Raw genomic sequence first — 25,539 nt, forward strand, 5'->3', positions numbered from 1 at the left:
GCTCGTGTCGTCACATTCTTGTTCTGTGTCCTCATCGTTTTTGCGCTGTAAGCTGATCGAAAAGGAACTATAGGGTGATTCCACGTAAGATCGAACAATCGATGGCTGGTCGACCTCTTAAATTTATTTCAAAATTTTATATATTATTGCCTGATGAGTGGAAAGAAGAGATCCGCAATTTGTTTTGCCGCCAAAAATTTTTTCGAAGCACAGGAAATCAATAATGGCGAAGAGGTGGAGTGGAGCGCTCATCCACTCTGCTGTTTTGGCCAACTTTCGTTATGAATTGCACAAAATATATTAAAGTTAGGTAGCTGAAATTTCTTTAACTAAATATATGCATGTTTTTGCTTCTTATCAGGTACTTTTCGTTTTTATGTGTAGTGTAGATGTTTTTATAAAAAATCTCAAAATTGGCCTGGGAAACATTATTTTCTTGACTTTGAAGGTCTTTATCTCCAAAAATCCTTGTAGCAGAGCGACAAAAATTCTGCATTACGTTCTTCGCGTGCTTATCTACCAAACTGCCGAATCTTATATTTATATAGCTTTTCAGTAAAGAGATATGATCGGGCTAAGTTCAAGAAAACACCGAACAATGGAAACTTCTGACGACAATTTAAAAAAAAAAAAAAATTTATATTTCTTAAACTTTGTCCACTTATTCTCCTCCACATCAGCTTTCACAATCAATAAAAACATGTTGCATAATGTCGTTGCACTAATAGTTACGGCCCCTCCAATAAGAGCCTTCTGCAAGGATTGGCAATTCCGACTTTTTGCCCAGCAAGTGTATAAAATTCAGGCAGGATTTAATTTCTTTTACTAAAAGGCCAGCACTACCGAAAAAGGTGTTGCCGGCACAGAATGAGTTAATTTTGAAATTATTTAGTCACTGCAGCGGCCACGAGCGCGGGGCTACCGAGTAGGCGCGCGCGCACCCGAGATTCTCGTTGTAAGAGACGGTGCAGTGAGAGCTCGTTTTCGCGTCCTCAGACTGATGGAGTTCGAAACAGCAACACCTCTTGGGTGACTCGAACGCACGTGCACTGGAGCTTCGCTATTCTATCTGCCCTCTGTTCGCATCGCAGCTAGGCGCTGATCACAAGGCGGAGATGGAAGCAAGATTAAAACTCTATAAGGGAGCTATGAGCACCCGCTTCACGCCCGCTGCTGCCAGAGAAACTGTGCTGCGCCAGTTGCGATCAGTGGAAAGCATGAAAGTGGCGCTCCAGTGGCAAAGCAAAATATGGAATTTCAAAGGAAAGAAAAGCAAAACTATCGGTAACCAAATGCGCTTGCCTATCTTAGATGTCGGCAGCAGACATCCTGAACTGGCCGCGCGTTCGGTGCGCTGTTCACGCTTCATTCGGCGCTGATAGTCTTTGTGCTTTGCTCTTACTGTACTCCTCCTGTGCGTCTCATAGCGAGAAAGTATAGCTCTGAATGAGTGTATTGTGGAAATTACCTTTCGAAGCACAAGAAGCTTAAAGGAGTACTGACACGAATTTTAAAAAAAAAATCGGATTGTTGCTCTAAATAAAAATACTGGTGTCGAGAAACCTAAAACGACTTTCGTGGTGCCTGGAAATGCATCATATATATTTTAATTAGCGCCACCTTCAAAAGACACTTTCGGTTTCGATATCGAGGGGGTGGCTTCTCAGTGTCATTTCATAGCAGTGTGACGTCACGAAGATACAGAAACTCGCGACGTACTAGCGGCAAATCCGTCATCTGCTCGTGGTGCACATAAACAACGATGAATGAATTGTCGTCCAGTGACCCCGACAGTGATTTCTACGACTTAGGCTGCATGCAGGACGCAGAACTCGCAAACTCGGGGAAACTGTCTTGACTCGTCGGGATAATGTCCTTGCAGTGGGGATGGCTTGCACATGCTCAGCGACGAAAACTTCAAAGTCAAATTAAAATATTCTATACGTGTTCTCCGACTCCAGTGTGTGGACAGCGTTGACACTGCATACCAACGAAGCAAGAAATATTCCTTTTGCAATGTCTCAAAATCGTGTCAGTACTCCTTTAATAATTGCAAGGAGGCCAAAATTTCGCAGAGTTACCGACCTAGACATAAATGCTTTGAATGAACGTTTAACGGCCGAAAGATCAGTGGCTGTCAGTGATACGGACTATTTGTGCTACGCGTGCTTTTGCCACCACTGCAATGAAAGATCTTCATGGAACGCACAGTTTAACGATAACATTCTTATGCCCCCTGAAAAAGAAATCGACGTCATTAACCAGATCACTGCGACTACCGGTGCACGTGCGTACAAGTCACCCGAGAGGTGTTGCTGTTTCGAACTCAATTGGTCTGAGTACGCGAAAACGAGCTCTCACTGCCCCGTCTCTTACAACGAGCATGTCGGGTGCGCACGCGCCTGCTCAGTAGCCCCGCGCTCGTGGCCGCTGCTGTAACCAAATAGTTTCAAAATTAACGTTTTCAGTGCCGGCGACACCTTTTTCGGTACCTGCTGGACTTTTAATAAAAAGAAATTAAATCCTGCCTGCATTTTATACACTTGCTGGGCAAGAAGTCGGAATTACCAATCCTTGCAGAAGGGTCTCATTGGAGGGGCCGTAACTATTAGTGCAACGATATTATGCAACATGTTTTTAATGATTGTGAAAGCTAATGTGGAGGAGAATAAGTGGAGAAAGTTTAAGAAATATAAAAAATAAGTTTTTTTTTAATTGTTGTCAGTTTTCATTGTTCGTTGTTTTCTTGAACTTAGCCCGATCATATCTCTTTACTGAAAAGCTATATAAATATAAGATTCGGCAGTTTGATAGATAAGCACGCGAAGAACGTAACGCGGAATTTTTGTCGCTCTGCTACAAAAATTTTTGGAGATAAAGACCTTCAAAGTAAAGAAAATAACGTTTCCTGGGCCAACTTTGAGGTTTTTTATAAAAACATCTACACTACACATAAAACTAAAAATACCTGATCAGAAGTAAAAACATGCATATATTTAGTGAAAGAAATGTCAGCTACCTAACTTTAATATATTTTGTGCAATTCATAACGAAAGTTGGCCAAAACAGCAGAGCGGATGAGCACTCCACTCCACCTCTTCGTCATTATTGATTTCCTGTGCTTCGAAAAAATTTTTGGCGGCAAAACAAATTGCGGATCTCTTCTTTCCACTCATCAGGCAATAATATATAAAATTTTGAAATAAATTAAGAGGTCGACCAGCCATCGATTGTTCGATCTTACGTGGAATCACCCTATAACCAACTAGCCCAGATTTCCCTTCTTCTTCAACACCCTTTTACGAAGTTTCGTTCACTTTATGTGTATCCAATATTTATCCGTCTTTCGAGTCTGCAGCCAAGTGCCATAACCACTGAACCGCACAACAGCCCCGTCAGTGTATGAATCCATAATGAAAGCAAGCTCTTATGTATTATGGGAAGCACAAACGCACTAAAATAAGTAGTCTTATTCTAAAAGCAATTTTTTAGACTATGCCAGCATGCAGTTGAACTTAAGGCAGCTGTCTGGTTTGACACAAAGGAACACTACTTCATGCCCAGGTGTAAGAATACTTGTTTGTAAAATTAAAGGTGGTGCAGGCAAGATTATATGTTTATGGGCATAAAAATGAATAAGTTGAGTTTTCAGAGAGTTTTTGCAAAGTTTGTTACTTGTGCACCACACAATAAGTTGCATAGGTCAAAATTTATCAGTTTATTGCTGTATTTATGCATTCACTCTTACTAAAAATAGTGGTATTGTCAGCATATATTGATGAAGTACTGGTTACACAGTAAGGGATATTATTAATGTACATGCAGAGTAATATAAGGCTGAGAAGCGAGCCTAGTGGGACACCCTATTTGCATTGTATTTGAAACTTTCCGGGGTTAATTTCTGTTATTGAACCATGGAGTATTTTGAAGCTACATCCCATTTATATTCCAGTTATGAGTTCTTCAACAGGACTCTACCATTCAGTATGACTGACAAGTCCATATTTGTAAAAATGTCTAGGGATGCTCGTCAATCACATTCTTTTTTGTGAGATCAAAATTACATCCACAAATGTTTACCATACACAGTAATATTCAGAATATCCAGCAGTTTTTGCAGTTCTTGCTGGTATTTGAAAGGCTAAAAAATCCAGTCTTCCTGTTTCTAGGTTGCAGTTATGCATCTGGACAAGTGCAAACCGTGAGGCTGCTGGAGAGACATCATGGCAGCCCCGCTCAGTGCGTGTCCACATGTCACCACTGTTGGGGACTTTACCAAGGAAGATATTGCACGTAAGCAGGAGGTGAGTCATGCTTGCTAGTCACAGCTGATTGGTCTGCATGCTGCATGCTAGTGATCACTTCTTCCAGTTACGGTTCTTGGAATAAGCTGCTGAGTCGCCATAGTAGCAAGCTGAAATGCGTCATTACAGAGGCGTGATTCTTGATATATCCTCCTTGTGGACTGTCCACTTCAGCCTCCACTGATTGGCTTGAGCTCGGCGAGCAGCATACCCCCTGTTGTTGGTCCTTCTTCAGCAACATCATTTTAACGTCACAAAGCTTTCACAACTCTCAACACAAATGAGAGGGACGGAATGCGTTTCACCTCAACAAATGCTGCCCCCAGAGATCCGCTTTTGGACGCACATCTCAGAGGCCGTGCATGAACTCTAATCACATTAACCCTTGAATTAGGTTTAATGTGGCCGCCCGCCTGACGCACCTGTCGGTACACATTCCCTGCATCGTTCTCAAACATCTGAACACGTTCATACGCAAGTTCAAACTTATCAAGTTTGTTTAAGTGTCCTGTTACTGCACATTTAGTCCACTTTCTCTTTACACTGGGAATGTGCTGGCGGATTCAGTGCGTCGCATAGGTCGGCAAACTCACTCATGAGTCGACTCAGACTCACTCAGACTCAGTTCGAGTCATGAGTCTGAGTGAGTCCGGGTGAGTAATATTTGGGTGAGTTTGAGTCCGAGTGAGTTCGGTTGAGACAAATTTTAGTGAGTCGAGTTCGAGTGAGTCCGGTTGAGAAAAATCTTGGTGAGTCTGAGTCCGAGTGAGCCCTAAGGGCAAAATATATTCCATGAGTGAGTCTGAGTGAGCTCCACATTTTTTGCCAACCTATGGTGATAGCTACTCGACTTCAGCATTACTATCAGCCTTATGATGGCTCACATTGATACTCACTTCTACTCACAGATACTTCAATACATTAGCGTTCATACGCCAGCTCAATATTTATTGATCCCCCCCCCCGCAAAATTTTTCAAAGGAAGTTCTTAATAAAAATATCTCGTGTGAGGCACATCTTTCAATAAAAATGGCCTTACTAGCTTGCAATTATTGATAACTCATATGTGAAGGTATGAGATCACAATGAGTATCGTAGAGTGCCAGTTATGCGAGATATTCGTGTTTAAATATGTTGACATCCCGATAAAAAATTCTAATTGTACGCTAACGGACTCGTGAGTCAGCCCACTCAGACTCACTCACACTCAGATCGAGTCGTGAGTCTGAGTGAGTCCTAGTGAGTGATATTTAGGTGAGTTTGAGTCCGAGTGAGTCCGGTTGATAAAAATTTCAGCGAGTCTGAGTCCGAGTGAGTCCGGCTGAGGAAACTTTTGTTGAGTCTGAGTCCGAGTGAGCCCTAAGGTATTCCATGAGCGAGTCTGAGTGAGCACCACATTTTTTGCTGACCTATGGTGCGTCGACGTGGTCAAGAACGCCATGACGTCACGGCTCGCCGCTTTTTCGAGTAACTGAATGCGCTCTGCCGAAGTGGACATGTCCACCAAATGGATACATTAAGAATAGCTCCCCAGCATTTGCCTGTCAATGTGCAGAAATAAAAGTATTACTCTAGAAGTGTATGACTGACATCGTTTTCTTTTTTGTGTGCAGCAATGGCGCTGTGAATCATGTGGAGCCAGTGGGCCCAGTCTGTGGGCCTGCCTCTACCGTGACTGCTTATATGTGGGTTGTGGTGAGGCATTTAAAGACCACAGCACACAACATTTTCAGGTAGGCTATTGAATATGTACCACTATTTAGTGTGAACCAACAAACAGTCAAGCCAGGGAAAGTATAAAACATGCCGCCTGCAAACTTCGAATTCGAAGGTTGCAGGCTCAGTCCCTGCCAGTGGCAAGTTGTCTTTTTGTCCACTTTAATTTCTTCACATTTATATCATAATTACTACAAATAGCGTCCCCTATACTTTCTTTGGCCTGTCTGTCTGTTGGTTCTCATTACTTTTGTGTCTAACAAAGAAAAAAAGACCCTTAGATTCCTCTTCGTTCGTTCATTCTTAACACTAATTAGGATGTTTGTTGTAGTCTACACATCTCCATGTTGACCAAGCATGCTTTTTGGGCACCACCTTAAAGGAGTACTGACACGATTTTGAGACATCGCAAAAGGGACATTTTTCGTTTCCTTGTTATGCAGTGTCAACGCTGTCCGCTCACCAGTGTCTGAGAACACGTATAAAATATTTTAATTTGACTTTGAACTTTTCGTCGCTGAGCATCTGCAAGCCAGCCCCACTGCAATGGACATTATCCCGAAGAGTCTAGACAGTTCCCTCGAGTTTGCGAGTTCTGCTTCCTGCATGCAGCCTAAATCGCAGAAATCACTGTCAGGGTCACTGGACGACAGTTCACTCATCGTTGTTTATGTGCACCACGAGCAGATAACGGATTTGCCGCCAGTACGTCGCAAGTTTGTGCATCCCCGTGACGTCATACTGATATGAAATGTCACTGAGAAGCCGCTCCCTCGATATCGAAACCGAAAGTGTATTTTTAAGGTAGTGGTAATTAAAATATATACGATGCATTCCCAGGCACTGCAATACTCGTTTTAGGTTTCTCGACACCAGTATTTTTATTTAGAGCAACAATCCGAAAATTTTTAAAATCCGTGTCAGTACTCCTTTAAAGAGGCCTTGAAACATCTTTCCAAATAATAGAATGACCTCACTATCCGGCTGTATTATCTCACGAATGTCCTGCTGAAAGCATTTCTCAAAGCTACAGTTGGTGAACAGGGCTAGGCTATCCGGACAAGCTCGCAGCTACCTGGAATGACCTGGCCACCCACATTTGGGCATGAAAAAGTTGGAGGACACTTGAGTTTCACCTTCAAGAGTAGAGCGAGATAGCGTAATTGGGCCCCGTGCACATTGCCTTCTCAAGTGCTAGCCCGGCTTCGGTTCTCTGTGCATGCCTCAACTGTGCCGTCAGGAAACTAACGACTGTGCACGCAAAATTGGCCGTTTCAAACTATCCTAGAATGCCTACTGCAAGTACAGTTGTTAAACACCCACTACGCCATAATTCTTCCTTTTGCGAATCAGCGAAAGGCCCACTGCGCGTCTGTAAGGCAGCACGTGAACCTATGCAGCTGCTCACTTCGTTGATGCTTTTGCAGCTGATGATGATTAAATATGTCTCAGCACTTTGCGATAGGTGGACCCTGAGGGTCGAATTTTTTCGCAAAATGCACTCCAAAAATGTGTGTTTTTTTATTGCTGAATTAAATTCTTCAGGCGATTCTATTTCAGAAAAAAATTGTCTAAAAATTTTTTGCGTGACAGTAAAGTGACAAAAAAATCTTTTTTGTTGTTACATACACATTGTTTATTCATGAGTAACATGAAGCAAAATCCTAAAAAAAAACACGATTTTTTATAAATAAAAATTATGCGTTGTATTAAACATAGCTCACAGACATACAAAATACACTTGGGGAATAGTCCACATCAGAACAATCGCCACTCAGCTCGCTAGCAGCAGGGCAACCGGCACGCTCTTCCATAGTGTAAGCAAACTGCGTGAGTGAGCGCACGGAAAAAAACTGTATGGTTGTGCACCCGTCCGGAAAGCAAAACTAGTGAAAGCTATAATAATCCTTCGTCTTATCGCCAACGAGATGGAGGTAGTTTCTCCGAGTCCCCAACACAGGAAACACAACCATGCCAGCATCATTTGTGTAATTTAGCACCGCATGGAAACAGATGTAATCGCGCTCTGGGGAGCAGTAAACAAGAGAGTAACAAGCGGTCACCCTTTGAGAGATTACAAACCAGACAGCTTTGTGGGCACGAGAAGCGATAACCACCAAAGGACGAAACCGAAACCAGCCGCACCGTGTGCACTCGGATGTGCAAGGGAAAGTCGGTGCGCTGCTTTCTAAAGGAAAAAAAACTGAGAGACATCGGCGCATGAAAAAGATTCCACGTATTCCCGAAGTATGGCAGCACATGCTAAGCAAGAGAAATGATCGAAAAAGGCACGCAAAACCAGCCGAACCACGTGTGCATACTCGGATGAGCAAGCGAAAGCCGGCGCGCCGCTTTGGAAATTTAAAAAAAACAACGGAGAGAGATCGGCGCATGAAAAAAATTCCACGCATTTCCGAAGTGTGGCAGCACATGGCAAGCAAGAGAAACGATCGAAAAAGGTGCGCATTTTAAACATACAGGCATGTCGTACATGTACGGCGAAAACCCTCAAAGGGTTTAAACACCTACTCGTGCAATTCACATGTTTTTACGCCTGGCGTGATTCTACGCTTCTACCCCGCAATAATACATTCGTTAAAGATACTCCTACCGCTACATGGCATTCATATAGGCAGGGATGCAACAGCTGCGCCTTTTGCGCCAATTTGATACAATTCCTTATTTTTGCACCAAGCTTAGCCAAAACCGTGAAATTGTTAAACTTGCGCCACGCTGCGCCAAAATGCCCGACCAGCTTAAGGGGAGACGCGGGTCTTGGAACGGTCAAAAATGGTCAAAAAATCGATTTTTCGCAAAGCTTATTTTCGAGGCGTTTGTACTTCTGAGCACCTACTCTCAAATTGCTAACGCTAAATTCGGTCGGGAAACGCGATAAAATCGGCTTTCAAAGCACCCCGGCAGCACTAAAATGTCCCCAAAAGGACGAAATTTGTTCGAACTTCCCGCGCGCGCCATGAGCGTTGCAGCGGGCCGAGCGCCGCCACCTTGGGCTAGATTTGAAGCTGTTTTCTTTGTGCACATTTTGCGCCATCTCAAAATGGCGTCGCTCAAGCAGAACGGCCGCCGTCGCGGGTTTTCTGAAGGTCGTTTCCAGGCCACTGATTGGCTCTCACGCGGCGCGCTTTTCAAGCGCGCCTTTCCGAGTCTCCCATTGGCTGGCGCGACCGACACGTCCATTTTTTTTTTCTTTGTGTTTGGTTCTCCGCCGTGGCTGTCCGTTTGTGTGCGCCTGCTTTTGCGATCGTGCGTGTTCTCGACGGACCGTGTCTCTACTTTGTGCCGGTAGTTTTTTCCACGCGATCGAGATGCCTGGAGACTCTCGTCTGAAACCATCGACGCAACGAGCTTTTGGAAGCCGTAAAAAAACGGGCTTGGAACAAGAAGGCGCCGGCTACAAGTGCACCGTCGGCAGCGGAGTTGGAGTCGCGGCCGGACCCTTTGGACCTGCCGGGAACTTCAACTGACGACACCGTGGGACCAAGTTCGACTAGCGAAACACTTCGGGTTGATGCCGCGTACTACTCGACGGCGGAGCAGGCGCAGCGAGTTGAGAGATCGGCGCAAACGAAGACCGTTCTGTCTGGAAAGTCGGCTACCCAGCGCAAGTTCGACCTTCTTGGAGTAAGCGCGGAGTGCCAGACCGGTGACGCCGGGACCGATTTTTTGCTCGTCGATATGAAAGTTTTGAATAACTTTTTGCACAAGCGAAGTGCGACAAATGCGACGCAAAAAGTCTCAGCGTGAGGAAGGCAACGGACAAGGAGTACGGCCTTGCGGTAAAGCTTATTTTTTCTTGCAGCAGTTGTGATTTCGAGAAGAAGCAATTTTCTTCTCCGAGAGTGAGCGGAACTGCCACCATCACTCCCTTCGAAGTCAACATGAGGGCCATGAAGGGGATACAGATGATAGGCAAAGGTGTTACTGCCCTTTCGGACTTTTGTGCGTGTATGAACCTTTCGCACCGAGGCTTGCACCACAAGACGTTTCAGGGACACCTAAAAAGTTTAGTGAAAGCCTGCGAAAACACAGCGACTGAAAGTGAAGCTGCTAGTGTGGCAGTAATAAAAGAGCTGTATACAGACTTCCTGAACCCCATAGGGAACATCGATGTTGTGTTCGACGGCTCATGGATGACGCGAGGTCGGAGCTCACACATAGGTGTGGGCTGCATCATTGAGCTCTACACTGGCCTTGTAATTGACCATGTTGTTTACTCAAACTTTTGTCTCGGCTGTGCCCTGGGACCACAGCCTAGAAAAAGACTCTCTGCGTTTACGCAAGGCAAATGCAACTCATCTGAAGAGCACCAACACAAAAAAGACTCTTGCAAGGAGACACAAAACGGGTGCAACTGAAGATTACAGTCCTGGACTACTTTGAAGGTATTCTCTCAAGCATAGCAACCTATTACCCAGGGTAACATGCTGCCTAACATCTAGAAGGTTCTTCCTAAAGACTGAAAAGACATGAGCAGCCAGTCGCTTGAGCCTCATACCCCATGGCTTTTCCAGAACCCCCCAGCCGCTTGTCATGGTGGGGTTTTGATCATGCTTTGCACATTGGAAAATTTTTTTAGATATGATTCCTTGGGTGGAACAAGACACTTTCTGTTTTGTTTGAAGGGAAACAGATGGGGAACATGTGAATAAAATTTATGGTTAAAGGTTCCTTTTAGAAATTTATACAGTGCGTGTCAATCTTCAAACGCGATTTTCTCAGCTTCACATTTTTTGCCAACTTGACCAGCCTTACGGATCTTTTCATTATGTTTTTGTAAGGTAATTTTGATAAATTTTATACCGTTGAATTCGTAAGAAATAGGACTGTGGAGCTATGCTATTTTTTTGTGGCTAAGATGAACATATGAAATTTTGTGAACAATAATGTGAGCTAATTGCATTTCAAGATTACACAATGTCAATACAATTGAAAGTTCTTATATGATGATATATCTCAGTGACAATATAAATAGCATAGCTCCACATGGCAGGTCTTTGGCTACAGCTGCATCTTAAACAGAACCTAAAAATACTGAGGGAAAGTGTCTTAATGACCCGTAAGAAATTACCTAATTAGATTTCACTTATGCTCTCACAATTTGATAACTAATTGAAGTACATGAAAACTAATTATATTTTTGAAAACAGGAGGAAGAAATACATATACACACCCAATTTCATTACAATATCTCCAATAATAAACTTTTCGTTTCGAGACCAGTGTCTCCCCTTAAAATTTTCTGTTGCGCAAATTTGAGCGAGAAACGGAGGCCGCGTTGGTCATCTGCAGTGTGGGCATCGTCATCGAATAAAGACGCGCCGACCCTAACCCCCACCCCGCGAAAAAAAAGAAAAAAAGTCAGTTTCACCGCAAGGACGAAGCAATGAATGCGATAGCAACAAATTGTAATGTCATACGAAGTGAGGCTGTCAGCAAACTCTTTTATATCCGATCTCGCGATACTCTACAAAACGTTGGTGTAAGAGAATACGGCCGCTCCAGGGAAAGATGCTCTTTCTGCACAGTGTCTTTGCATTGAGAACGCAGCACGTAGCAGGATATACGAGCCGCCCGCTGATGGCTGCTGAGATAGCACCTGCGCCAGCGATTGCAGCGACCACACCCTTAGAATCAAAATTCAAAGTTGCTGCTCAAGCAACAGCACCCCCCCCCTGCCCCTCTCTCACATCTTTTCATGCTCGTTCAAGACGGGCAGGGCATTTCCTTTATGCTTCGATGGAAGGCTTCCCAATGACGCCGACATTTCAGACTACAACCAACGACACTGACACCGGAATTTCTGCGTAAGAGATCATTAACGCTATCGCGTAACTTGGTCTACAAAATAAATTTTATTCACTCTCATCCTGAGGCTACAAGCACAGTTACTGGTGGTTATTTCTCACTCTGCATTTTTCGCCTGGTTCTGTGGTTCTCCTGTGGTTCCTGACCTATCATGTTGTCCTGTCAGAAAAAATGCTGTCTTGATACACAGGCCCACATTGAGCGCTTCGGGCCGCGACTCCTGTAACATATGAAATTGCCCCTATCGCCTTGTCTGCTTCATCTGTCCCACAGGCCATCGATATCACGCACATCACACACTCGAAGCCAGATCACTCTCCCAGTGATGTCAACATATAGATGCGCTGAGACAGTGCTTCTGCCGCCAGGGATCATGCTACATGTATGTTGTATTCCTTGGAATACAACATACATATTGTATGTGCAATATTGTATGTGCAAGTGAAAGCATGCGAGGGCTGCCGACAATAGCTGCTCAAGCAGAGAGGAAACGCACTGGCCATCTTTTGTCACACGAAAGGTGCATAAAAATAGGAGCCGGAAGGGGGGCTGCGTGGCGGCACCGGGAAATGCTTACTTTGACTTACCAAGTGTGATCGCCTACTGTCTCATGCACCATACCTTTAGAGGGGATTGACAGACGGCTCATACCTCTGTACGTGTTGTGCTCTCATCGCAAAGCTTGCATTGAAGCCATAGACAGCATGGAGGTCACTTCGCTCGCTGCAGTGGCTGTGTTTCCTGAAGGAGTGAGCCACTAGCTTTACTTCATAATGTTGCTTCACCCTTATGGCAAAACTGTGACCTTCTTGTTTGTTTCTTGTTTTTTTTTTTCCACTCCACTCACTGCTTGCACGTGCTAAAATGTAATTTAGGCAAATTGTGGTCTCATTTGCACTCCCCTACACCATATTTTACTGCAAGAAAAAGTGGTATTCTGCATATTTTCCTGATTTTTCTGACCACTTTCCTTAATGGCCCATGTTCTACCATCAATGAAGCTAAAACATGTGGATGAATTCTGACCATTTGTTAACAATGAAATCTTGAGTACACACATGTCAAAGCCTCTGCAGTATGTAAGCTGCACATCTGCTGCTAGCAGTAGCTGTAGGGCTGACGACAGTAAATTCGTTGCACATATATCTGCAAGCTTATTGTTGCTTTTGTCTCCAAAAAAGAAAAACTGCTTTTGCACGACTAGTTGAAGTATGTTAGAAAGTAAAGGTCTTCACCTTTGACTTCAACAGGGCTGCTGTGAGCACTCAGTGACCCTGAACTTGAGTACCTTGCGGGTTTGGTGCTATCTCTGTGAAAGTGAGGTCTTCTTGGAGAACAACCGACCTCCACTGCTGGGAGCATCACCTCGCATTAGCAATCAACCAGCCGGCCACACACGCCGAGCAGCCCCTGCGACTGCCTGTGCGACTGCCGACTCTGATGATGAAGCAGACAGGGAGAACAGCCTCAAACCAAGAGGTCAGCTTTAGTGACCTTGAGTCGCATTCTTAAGTGTATTCCACTGGTAGGTCATCTCAAAGTGCACTGGCAGCGCTTTAATATTTGTCTTATACTGCAACCAAGCTTCAGTGCAAGCATAAGTAAGCACGAATGATAACAATTATGCCTTGTTATTGCTACTATGCCTGCTTTCTCGTATAATACAGTTTTAATGGCACTTGCTTTAATGTTAAAGCGTCTGCTGCAAGTGAGATTGTGGATCATAATTCACCACTTGCTTGTCATTTGGATCTGATTGTCTTCTAAATGCAGTGTCTCTTATGATAAAGGCTCAATTAGTGGGAAAGACAAGGCGGCCAACCATGTATGTGAATGGTGTCTATTATACCTGATTGTTTGTTACTTCTATGTCTCTTATGAAGGGGTTCAACTATACATCAAGCATGCATGTTTCCATTTTTCCGTACGTTGGTTCATTGAAGTAGTATTTTTTCTAATAATTTACATTCTTTTCTTCAGGGTGAAGTTGATGTGCTTTGTGTGTCCTCGTACGTATTAACACACTAAACAGTATTCTATCCTGTAGGACTTACTGGACTACAGAACCTGGGTAATACCTGTTATATGAATGCAGCGTTGCAAGCTCTTTCCAACTGGTGAGTTTTAAGGAGGCCTTCATCTGCAGTTTTAAGTAGAACCTGTAGGGGCTTGTACTGCATCCAGCTAACTGGCATGTACGTAACTGGCCCTTTTCATAAGCAAGGTTGCCATGATGCAAGTATGCTAAAGGTGATGTTATTAGTATACTGTCAAACTAAAGTGGAACTCAACCAAAAAACGGAGCTGAATCATCATCTTCAGCTGAACTGGAACTGAATGGAACAGTTAATTTTTCAACCATCTTGGAACTGAACTGAAGCTGGAGCTTAGTGTAGGAACTGTCCCGAACTAATTTGACAAACAGTTAAGAAGGGCCTGTCGACCTTCTTCTTGGCCATGTGAGAAGAAATGTTGGACAAAGCACAAGGCATGCTGTGCTTGACTTGTGCTTTGTTACCATGCATTTCCATGCAACAGGCCTCTATGGTGACTAGTGCTTGTCACTTACCACACAGCAACTACAAAGACCCATATCAGGCACTAACACAACACGTACGCAGAGTATAGAAGTATGCTGTGTAGAGTACAAAATACAATGCACTAGTATGTGTGTGTGTGTGTGTGTGTGTGTGTGTGTGTGTGTGTGTGTGTGTGTGTGTGTGTGTGTGTGTGTGTGCGTGTGTGTGGTTTTTGTAGAGTTAGAAACATAAGTAGGACTAATTAACTAAACCTCATTAATGAAATAATTACTAGTGGCTACTACAGTATACTGGGAACAATATGCACTAGGTGTGCTTCGCGTAACGACGGTCCTCTTTTTTTCAACTGGTGCTGCGTGCTATTTGGGACCCTCTGTATATTGAGGATTAACTATGGTACACTTTCACATATAAACCAATGAAACATTATTCAATACACTTTAATTAATCTTGTAAAGGAAGCAAATGCCTGAAGAACACAGGCACCAACCTTGCAACTGTCATTGCTCTAGGCAACAGTCACATCACCAACTCACACAGCTGTTCCTACTTTTGCAGTACATGGGAAGACCTCAAAGCCAGTAGCACAGCTGTAGGTGAAATTGGCATTAATAATTTGCCTTTTCAGAACCAAATATGGAATGAGGGCTCAGTGCTCACATGTATTGTGGGGTAGCGGATCGGGCTAGTTGGGACTGCATGATCTACAACGTAATAGCGCAGAAACACAACAAAGGTCAAGAGGGGACACCGACAACCGCTTCTCGGTGACCACTCTTGTCCTTTGTTGTGTTTCCGCACTATTACGCTATAGATCGTATTGTAGGGGTTGATGGGGCTCACAAATGTATACAAATGTGGCCATCACGCTTCTCCTATCTTTTTTTTTTTTTTTAAGGAATGGTTCCCCATTTGGGAGCAGGAAAATATGAAGAGACGGTTGATATGGGAAATGAATGTAGAATTCAGGCTAGCACAAGCTGGATTTCAAAGCAAGTTTGTCATGCCGCAGCATCCTGTGTATCTACTTCTGTTCCTTCGAGCTTCATGCTGCAGTTCGCAGGGACTTCCTCCATGCTTCATGCTAGTGTTCATTTCGATTCTCACAGGGTGGGTGTGGTGTCGGCGTCTGGGATCGGTGAAGTGAAGTACTGCATCATGACTGTGGCCTCCGAGATTAGCTCCTGCAGTGCGCAGCGAAGGTGTGTTGCCGGAGCTAATCTCGGAAGCCTCATCATGACACTAACAAGCGCCAAAAGTAAGCACTTCAGTAGCTTCAGCTTTCATTGCAGCGGGAAGCGGAATGCCTTCCCGCATTCACGGTTCAGGCGACGAGCTCTGCGTCTCGCGTTCCTGAAGTGCTGTGTGGTATATGCATGAGCACAGGCGTAGGTTATGCTATTATTGGGGAGCTCACACCTTGGCGTTTCTCTCCTCAAATGACAACGCTTTGAATGAGTGCATATCGAGTACCAGTGTTATGTGCTTGCTGATGCCATCTTTGCACTGGATTCAGCATACACTGTGTCCAGGTGTAGGTTAACTAGTACTTCAGTGGCGTTAGTCAGGATGAAGAGGGGCCACTAGGCGCCAACATGGGTGCATCCACGTCAAATGGTGCTATAGCTGCCAAACACCAGTAGACATTGTACAGGCTCTCATACTTCACTGTACAATACACAATCTGCTGTACTCCTGTAAAGACACGGTTCACTTTCGTGTTATATCAGTTCCTATCACCATAGTCCCTCAATAGCTTTTCTGGCACGAAACTGCCGCCTCAGTTTAATATAGAGCTAGCGGCGCAGTAAAAGAAAGGCCACCCAGCGGAGCGGCTGCCGTAGGCGATGCTTGTATTTTTTTTTCTCTGGTACGTCGCGGCTGAAAGCCCCGCTTTCTTTAGACAATATTTACATTCTATTTTGTCGTAGCAATTATAAGAACTAAACTTGGAACTTCTGAGAATGTTTTCTTACTGAAGACAAGGCACATACAAAAAGTAAACAGTCTCAAATTCAGTTGGCGGCTCAGTGTGCCAGCATTTGATGTGCATAGGGGAGACTTGCTCAAGTTCGCCCGCCGACGCCAGCACTTGCCATTCCCTGCCGGAAAAACCGTACAATAGTAGCCTGTTACGACCCCTCCGCTCCCTTTGGCTCCCACGCATTTGCGAAGCGCGCGCTGCACGTGAAACGCCCCACGTTCCACGATGTCACCCCGACAGAAAGGGGGGAACTACTGCTGCGTCGTCAACTGTTACAATGGCCATGCAAACATGAAGGGGTCAACTCCACCAGTGAAATTCTACTGATTCCCAAACAGATGGTGCAAAAAAAAGCAGACGACAGCATTGGAGGCGAACTCCCGCTTGAGTGGGCACGACCACGACAACTACGAAAAAAAAAAAAAAAATGCATTAGCCATTGTTGCACGTCCAGTGGTTTTTTTGGCAGATACAGTGAACTAGTTGTTACTGGTTGTGGTTGTGCAGCTACAGCCCGTACCACACGGTGCACTTTCGATATTGACCAAGATAAAATGCCTTGACAGCAATTGCCCCCCCCCCCCCGCAGATTGCACACAAAAAAAGTTTTTCTGAAAGCTGGGCGCTCGTCGTTTTCCTATTAATACTGCTATGTCACGTTGATAGTACGCACGCTGTTCATGAACTCAGAGTATCGGCTATGAGAACGGCGATAATGCAAGGAAGGACACGCTAGATAGATGCCAAGATGCCAATTTTTGTTGCGGGGCAGAAGGAAGCCCAATATAGACCATTTATTTGTGGAGTGTTGCATACCGCACGATAACTCGAATGGTTGCTAGTAAATTAAGGTATCCCAACTAATAGCAGTCACAGCGCCAGGGCCGCTTAACTTAAAGCACGAGAAGCGGCCTTACCCATACATCTAGTAACAAAGAGAGAGAGTGCATAGTACACACAGCAAACCAAATAAAACAGGTATATAATTATGAATGTACAGAACATTGTGCTAACTCCATGTCGTAAACAGCATTGTCCTTCACTTGCGAAATGCACTTCACTCTGACGAGGACGGCATCATCTGCTATCACTTGCTCCGCATCTGCTACATGGCTGAGCAGATGCTGACCTTTCACCAAATCGCTGCCACGTGGACAGAAGCGCGTACATCCTAACCACGCGCAACGCAAAATCCTCAGAAACATGTGCAGAACGCGTGCAGCATGCGAGCAAAGCAACGCGTTTTCAAGGCAACTTGAAGGGGACAGCGGAGGGGTCAGCAGTCGAGTAACGAGTTTTCTCCCCACATTGACTGACAGCGCCCGGCACCGCAGAGCCTCCCACGGCGTGGGTCTCCCCTATAGACCTTTTGTTACTACGAAATTTCTCTTTAGTTGGCCCAACAGGCCTCAAATAAAAAAATTTGATGATACTGTGATGTGCTGTACTGAGAATGAGACAGCGGCGTTTAAATGCATGACAGCCTAAGCCCAAGGCCGTGCACCGTTATTTCCCGAATTTCCTACTGCACAGTTTTGTGCTACAGTTTTTTAACGTGATTTTTTGTTGTTAATATTTCCAATGAAAACTGCATAGATTAATATGTGCCCCTGACTTCGCATTGCGCTTCTTAATCTCTACCTCTTGCGAGCAGGGTTACGAGGATCGACGCACATTTGCATTCAGTGCTGTACTTCCTTGGCAAACCAGGATGCTTAATAGAATTGTAATCGCGATCTTTCTTTGAAGGAAATGAAGCCATGCAAATGCTTATGAGAAATAACAGATAATTTCCGCCTTCACTCAGCACTGGGGTAGTGTAGAGCGCAGAAGACACCTTAAAGAAGTATTGACACAGAAATCTTGCATATTGCTTTTTCCTGTTGTTGTTGTTACAATAAGTAGTTTATGGCCCGTTTATCACGGCTGGAAACCCCCCTTGCACACGATGGCTCTCGAGCTCGTTTCAGTGGTTTCATTGGCGTTCAAACTGTCCATAGTCGCGACTTCCGATTCGTAAAGCATGTTGGCAGGCCGTGGAACACACAAGAAATGGTGTTAGGCCTGACGCGCTTGTCTCTCGGCAACAGCATGGCGTCGCCGTTTATCTTCTGATGAATCAAAGTGCCTCACACACACCCGCACATACTTCGAATTGATGCTGAAGTCCATTTCTTGCTGCGTTATGGCTCACTTCCAATTCTCGAACTGCCCATGGACACTTGGCATGCAAAATAGCGATACCTTTTTAGTAGTGCCCTCGTAGCCTAAACGGCACCTCGGTAAACAGCACCTAAATGGCATCGTCATGCAAACGTTCCGCTTCAACTGTGCAATACCTGAACTTGGCTCTTATCCAAAAAGCGATCACAGATACAGAGTGCAAGTGCAAACAAGCTTTCAGCTCACGCCGGCCGCATCTGCGGTCTCTGCGGGATCAACCTGGAAGAAGGTGGCCTCTTAGCGACGGTGGCGCCACGGCGCAGCAGTTTTCGGCGCCATATCAAGCTCCCCCATAGCGTGACGGCGAAGCTTTGTGACCAGAAAAAGTATTGGACTGTGCTATGACTGAGGGATCAACCATCTTTTTGGGGCATGTGACCGTTTTTAGTGTTGCAGATTCATTAGACTGATAGAAGAGTAAGTGGATCAGTTCAGTGAACGTGATGACACTGGCATCACACCCCTCGATTTGGACAACACCTTTGACGCCAAGCCGCAGTGGCAGAATGTGTGCAGTAGCTTTGCTTAGCACTTATTACCGCAGTGTGTTGTACCTGTGTTTCTTCTGGCTTTACATGTGATGTACGGCCACTGGGAGTAGGACTTCGACGGTATGGCATCAAGTCAGGGTTGCCAAAGCATTATTGCTTCTTTTTTTTTCTTTTTTTTTTTACTGCCCTATTATTTGAACATTTTTGCGGCACATTACATGTGAAAAACAATCCTTCTGCAACTATTGTTTGTGTAAATGGTCAAATTTCAATTTAACAGAGTTTCGGTATAATCAAGTGAATTACCATTTTACCAAATTTGTTATACCAAGGTTCAACTGTATAATATACCCCGCATATTCTGTACCTTTTAGAAAATGTCTTAACCCTTTCAGACGCCACCTATGAAGAACTGCCTGTAGATATGTCAAATTGATACGTTAGTTCAAGGCACTCAATAGTCTATTCCTGTAAATATGTCAAATTGATACGTTAGTTCAAGGCACTCAATAGTCTATTGCAACAAAAATAATGTCATAATATGTTAATTTATGTGTGTTATGTGTGTTATAGTAACTAATCGCAATTAAATTGTAGTTAAATATCTCTTTATCCTGTAGTCATTGATGCTCTGTTTTGGCATAAATAGAATGAAATCTCAGGCTAGAAATATAGTGCAAGTTCATTTTTGGTTATGTCCATTTTGAGCAAAGAAAAATTAAATTTTTCACATGGCTCGCAGGAAGTGGCACGTCGAACGACTCGTCGAACGTGGTGGTGTCTTCAGCAAAGTGATCATATGCAACATTGCACTGCAACAAAAAGTTCAATGAAGACAAATTTATTATGCAGGAGGTTCAATTCATCCAAAGCTCGATATATCTCGCTCTTTCTTAGCCCCTAGTTGATACAAATAGCAAAAACAAGTGTTGTACACAATTGTGTACATAGCGTGTCCAAGGGTTAATGCGCCTTGCCTGCACAGTACCTGTGGCCATCTTGAAATAAGTTTTTCTTCTTTTTTTTTTCTCTCTCTCTCTCTTTGCAATAGCCCGCAGCTGACCAACTTTTTCTTGGACTGTGGCTCACTAGTGCAATGTGACAAGAAACCAGGCCTTTCAAAAAGCTACATGCGCCTTGTAAGAGAAATGTGGCACAAGCGTAGGTAAGGACTCCTTTACCATCTTCCTTTCGCTTTCCAAATAAGTCATACAAGGGCCAAATTTAACTTTAAGCTATGTGTTTATCAGTTTGACTTGTAATACATGACTCATGCTTATTCTTTATGACTATATGAAGTAAGATTTTAATTGCTCTAGTGTGCTTGCCTTTATTTGGTTCAGCCCAGACATCATGTAGAATGTTTACTGTCACTTCACTTTGTGATTAAGCCTTGGTTCCATGAGACAGTTGATTTTTTTTTCTATCTTGAAGTTATCATGTGCAAAGGAGGCATCTCGATACTGTTTTCTTTGCCTTACCTAGGCCTAGCTACGTGGTTCCGTCTGGGATTGCGTATGGAATAAAGATGGTCTACCCTGTGTTTCGTGGCTACAGCCAACAGGTAAATTGCCCTTTATATATAACTCTGTTTCACTGGAGGATAGTTAATAGAACTGCTGTTTTTTTAGATGAAACAGTACAATAAGTAAAAAAGTGGGAAAATTAAATTAATGTGAAATTATGAAGTCAGTAGACCGAAACCTATTGTGCACGTTTCCCTCATTCTTGCATTCAAGGGCTGCAGTATTTGTAATGTAAATGTTTTGCTAATTGTGGGCTTTAGTTAAATACAACTCACAGTGATATGGCATTGTCTAGAAATTGCATTGCCAACAGCTATTCAGAGGAAGACTTTGTTTGTTACTTGTGGGAATGTGTGAGCTTTTTCTGGTCTACTCTGTGCTCACAGATGTACTTCCTGCCACCTTCCACTAGCTGTGAACCAACATGTTGTTTTGTAGCATTAGCTACTCTGGCCGAGCTTGAGCAGTTTAGCATGGCAGTCCGAGAGCCGTGCTGTGCATGCGCGAGGAGAAGTGACGTCACACGGCGCACAGCTGGCACACCGGAGCCGCCGCTGCCATGTATGCCTCGCCGATCTGCGCATTCCAGAGGAGTGACGTCATAGCCGTGGCAGACATACTGGAGGCGGCGTTGGGCCGGGCATTGCCCAGTCCCAACGCCGGTGCTGTGCCATTGTGTTGGGACCGGGCACGAGACGCTGCCGTCTCTATGGCCCCAACGCCCGGCGCAGCGCCGGCGTTGGGGCCATAGAGACGGCAGCGTGTTACTACACTGTCCACCGAGCCATCTTTGTGGCAATAGAGAAATGGCGTTGAGCAAAAAAGAAATATACATGTGACACATAATGCGTACACCATGTGTGTGTCATTGAAGCAGCAGTAAGCATGATAATCAAGCTAATCCTAGACAACCAGGAGACCTAAGAATAATCAGCTGAACCTTAGCTCACGCTACGTATATCGTGGCATAGCCGAGCTAAGCCACTACAATTTTTTGATAAGTTGAGCACACGCATATAACGTCCCTTTATTTTATAACAGTGAATGTTATGGTGTAGTGGCAGTGGCTGATGGTGCTCACCTTCATAAAATTTGCTGGCTGACTGTGGTATGAGCTATATTAAGTGTTTCTATGCAGAGAAGTAATACCTAAAGTTAGCTGTTTTGAAATGAAGGGCATTTCTTTCAGAGATATGTGTCAACGGTGTCAGCCATGATATGGTGGATAATATGTGGTCAGTCAGGTTGGCCAATGATTTTGAAATATTAATAAGCTATCCAACTTGTATGTAGAAGGAATTAAGAAATTTGAGCAATCTCTCCATATGAACTGTACCAAACCTTAGCTCTGGAAAAATGCAATTATCCGCTGAACTGTGGCCCCAATGCTAAAGCAAAAGAGGGAGACTGAAGCACATGTGTAACCGGCACCCCTTTAGGCCACGGTACTGCTCACATCAGCGAGCAGCCATATGCAATTGTACACTTTCTATATAGGTAACTAATCACTAGGGTTATGTGAATATTGAAATTTTTGAATACGAATCGAATACGAATAAGGCAAGAAACTTTCTTCAAAATATCGAACGTGTGCATCGTTAAAAAGTTGCAAAACAAGAAGTAACAATGGGTTTCATTACTCTTTTAAGGTAAATTAATGAAACTGCATGTCATTAATTAGGCTGCAGCACATTAAAGATGCTTTTAGTAATGCACTCATTATGTATTATTAGGTGGGAAAATTAACTCCTTGACATGTTCACAAGAAGCACCCAGCCTGTAAGCGCTGTAACAACACATCTCAAAGTTAAAAATACCCTGTCTCTTGGAATTCAGGTGAAGGATGGCGTTGAGCAAAAACTCCCACATAGCCTACTCTTTTTGCAGGCGTTTAAATATTATTTAGGTCTTAACATTCTTTATGGCTATTTTTTATATCTGTTTATAGAATGCAAAAGTACAACGTACGTCGTATAAGATAGCCGCAGCATAAAGCTTGGTGAAGAGGATATCGCTCCCGTCGCATAGGTGTGTGGGAGATAAGGCAGTAATAGAGCACAAAGTAGGGGTGTGCGAATATTCGAAATTTCGAATATTTTTCTAATAGTGTTTGCTATTCAATTCGATTCGCACTGGAATTTTACTATTCAAACTATTCGAACTTCCCAAAAACAAATACAGCCAACGCCCGATTGAAAGTTACCCCTTCAGATTTTCAATATGCTTCACCACATTACTCTCGTATTGCGGCAAAGCTGTCTTTCAAGCTCCGTTACGGTCAAACTTCGGCAAAAGACTACGTCCGATTGGAAGTGGTCCCAAGATTTTCAGTATGCTTCACCTCATCACACCCCGTTATTGCGGCAAAGCTGCCTTTCAAGCTCCGTTACGGTCGAACTTTGCCAAGACACAGTCAACGTCAGATTGGAAGTAGTCCCTGGATTTTCAATATGCTTCACCTCATCACACCCAGGTATTGCGGCAAAGCTGCCTTTCAAGCTCCGTTACGGTTCCAACATGGAGATGAAAGATGCGGCAGAGGTGGGGGCTCAATTAATGCTGTTTTGGGCGTGAAATTTGGGCAAGAAGTCTGAAAAAATGGAAGCCGAAGCTTTTAGCATCCAAAATTTCAGATGTTCTTATATATCGACGTCTACGAGGCAGATTTGGAACTCCGGACTTGAAGGGAGCACACCCTTGTCTGCCACATCAGTTGGGCTTCTACAGAAGTTGAGAGAGGAGGATAGGCTGAGGAAATGGCATCTTTGCCTATCACATGTAAAGTGTTGTCAGCAACACTTTGGTTGCACCAAATCATGTACATAAATAGACTTCGGCCTCTACATTGCCTCATTCTTGATAAGACAACTATGAAACACCACCCCGCCAGTGCTTCATCAACCTAGCGAAAAGAAAACACTTTCATGTTGCTATCTCATAAGAATATGAATCCTCTCTAACTTCTTTTTCTGCAATTTCGCTTCGAAATATTCGAAAAATATTCTAGAAATATTCGCACTCACACTTCAATATTCGAATTCGCTTCGCACCCAAAATTTTGCTATTCGCACAGCTCTAGCACAAAGTAATCGCATGCATCATAGGCATTTCTCAGTGTTCACAGTAAAACATCGCCAATTGCCGGGAATGCAGCATAACTATGCACCGAACAGTAGTATGCAGTAACCGCAAAGTACGAATGTGCACTTCGCGAAGTGCACTCCTGCTCAAGAAATAAATGCGGTGCCACCACACCAATGTGGTGCTGAAAGTGCCCACTACAAGGCCTCTACTTTCGTTTTACTAAAGCGAGAAATAAATTCCTGCTCTCTCACATGATCATGCAGTAGCGCACGGTGGCAGTGCCAAAGAACATTTCGAAGCTATAACAGGGAGCGCACAGCACTAAAATGGCAGCAGAGCAGACGGATGACTCGTTGGCTAACCCCAATGCATATATTCCATGCATCTCTACAGCGATCTTCTATGAGCGATAACTGGCGCGTTTTAAATGCAGAACCTGCTGTTGCACGGAGCAGATCTTCTAGTTGCATGCAGCATGTTGCCTGCTCATGCCGTCACTGCCGGGGCTCTAGCTATACCATGCTCGCACACTTGCCTTGGGAATGCTCTTCGTACCCGCTCCTCTACTATCCGTGCACAGGTGCCACAGGTGCAGCGAGCATCTTGTTGGGTCAACACGGCGAGGGCAAGCTGCTTTCATTTCTGCAACCGACGCGCACTCCGCACCTCGACGGCACAAGGAAGGAGACAACAGCAAATGACAGCGTGGTGTGCTTGGATCATCGCTTATTAAAAGCGTGCAGTAAGCTATAGAACAGCGCTGCACCACACACGCTGCTAAGCAGAGAGCTTAGGTTTCTTATCGTGATATGACTTAGCCGTACTGGCACGTTCATAGGTGGCCATCACCATGCTTTTTGTGCTTTGTGGCGTTTATAACAACATCGTCCGAGGCACTGGTGACGATGTGGGAATAATTTTAAGGACTTTCGGAAAATTGAAAGTCCTTTTGCGGGACATCGGGGCATCAGCCATACTGCAAGTTCAGGGGCACAGCTAACCTTCATGTGACAAATCGTGATTGCAGTGTGTGCCAGCCGAAAGGGATATAGGGTGAGCCACTATATACATTAGGCTCTATGGAGTCTGGGTTGGTGATTTGTTGCAGATAACGCTTTAGACTGAAAGCATGTGTGTATTAGCAATGTTTTACTTTAAAATTAAGAATGTGCAGCATTTCGAAGCCGTTACTTGTTTGAATATTGAAATTTGTCCAAATATTCACTGCCTTAACTGCATATTCAGCCATGGGCAAATATTCGGGAAAATCCGAATATACATTTTTCAAATCTAGTCGGCTTCGAATAAGCAAAATATTCATTCATATTCAACATTTTTAATATCCACACACCCCTACTAATGACTACAGGCCTTATGAAACCGTTAAGCGCACGAAGACTGGAACAAGAAGACGACACACTGAGTGCTCTGTGTGTCGTCTTGTTCCCGTCTTCGTGCTCTTAACGGTTTCATAATGTCAATGTACCAACTAGCTCGGACCCAGCCTCTGACACTAAAGGCCCGCCACGCTGATGGAGTTTTCATGGCCTGGTTACCCGCCACTCACACATAGTTGTAACATAGCCTCAAGGGCTGCCAGCTACATGTGCACTTCATCTTCCTAGTTTTGGTTTTGGGCTTTGCGAACCACAGTTCATTGTGCCATGGTTTTTCCAGATACTTTTTTTTTTGTTATCCAAAAGTTATGAATTCTAAGGAGAGCTCGCTTCAATTGGCCAATGATGATGAGCGCACTGAAATTACAAGAAGTTCTTATTTTTGTATTTATAATTACCACATAACACCCATAACCACATGTTTATGGTCACCACTGTCGGTACTATG

General features: G+C 44.1%; 1 protein-coding gene across 2 annotated transcripts in view; it reads left to right on the plus strand.

The window, feature by feature from the left end:
• The window catches only part of LOC119402910 (ubiquitin carboxyl-terminal hydrolase 20), an 86,470-nt gene that overhangs the window by 5,592 nt on the left and 55,339 nt on the right, over positions 1-25,539 (plus strand). For both annotated transcript variants that reach the window (XM_037669952.2, XM_037669954.2), the window contains exons 3-8: positions 4,170-4,304; positions 5,918-6,037; positions 13,097-13,325; positions 13,894-13,963; positions 20,136-20,249; positions 20,570-20,648. In XM_037669952.2, the coding sequence (XP_037525880.1) occupies positions 4,224-4,304; positions 5,918-6,037; positions 13,097-13,325; positions 13,894-13,963; positions 20,136-20,249; positions 20,570-20,648 (693 nt within the window). In that variant the 5' untranslated portion in view covers positions 4,170-4,223. The remainder of the gene's footprint in view (positions 1-4,169; positions 4,305-5,917; positions 6,038-13,096; positions 13,326-13,893; positions 13,964-20,135; positions 20,250-20,569; positions 20,649-25,539) is intronic.

Source organism: Rhipicephalus sanguineus, chromosome 1 (genome assembly GCF_013339695.2).
Source record: "Rhipicephalus sanguineus isolate Rsan-2018 chromosome 1, BIME_Rsan_1.4, whole genome shotgun sequence".
Lineage (NCBI taxonomy): Eukaryota > Metazoa > Arthropoda > Arachnida > Ixodida > Ixodidae > Rhipicephalus > Rhipicephalus sanguineus.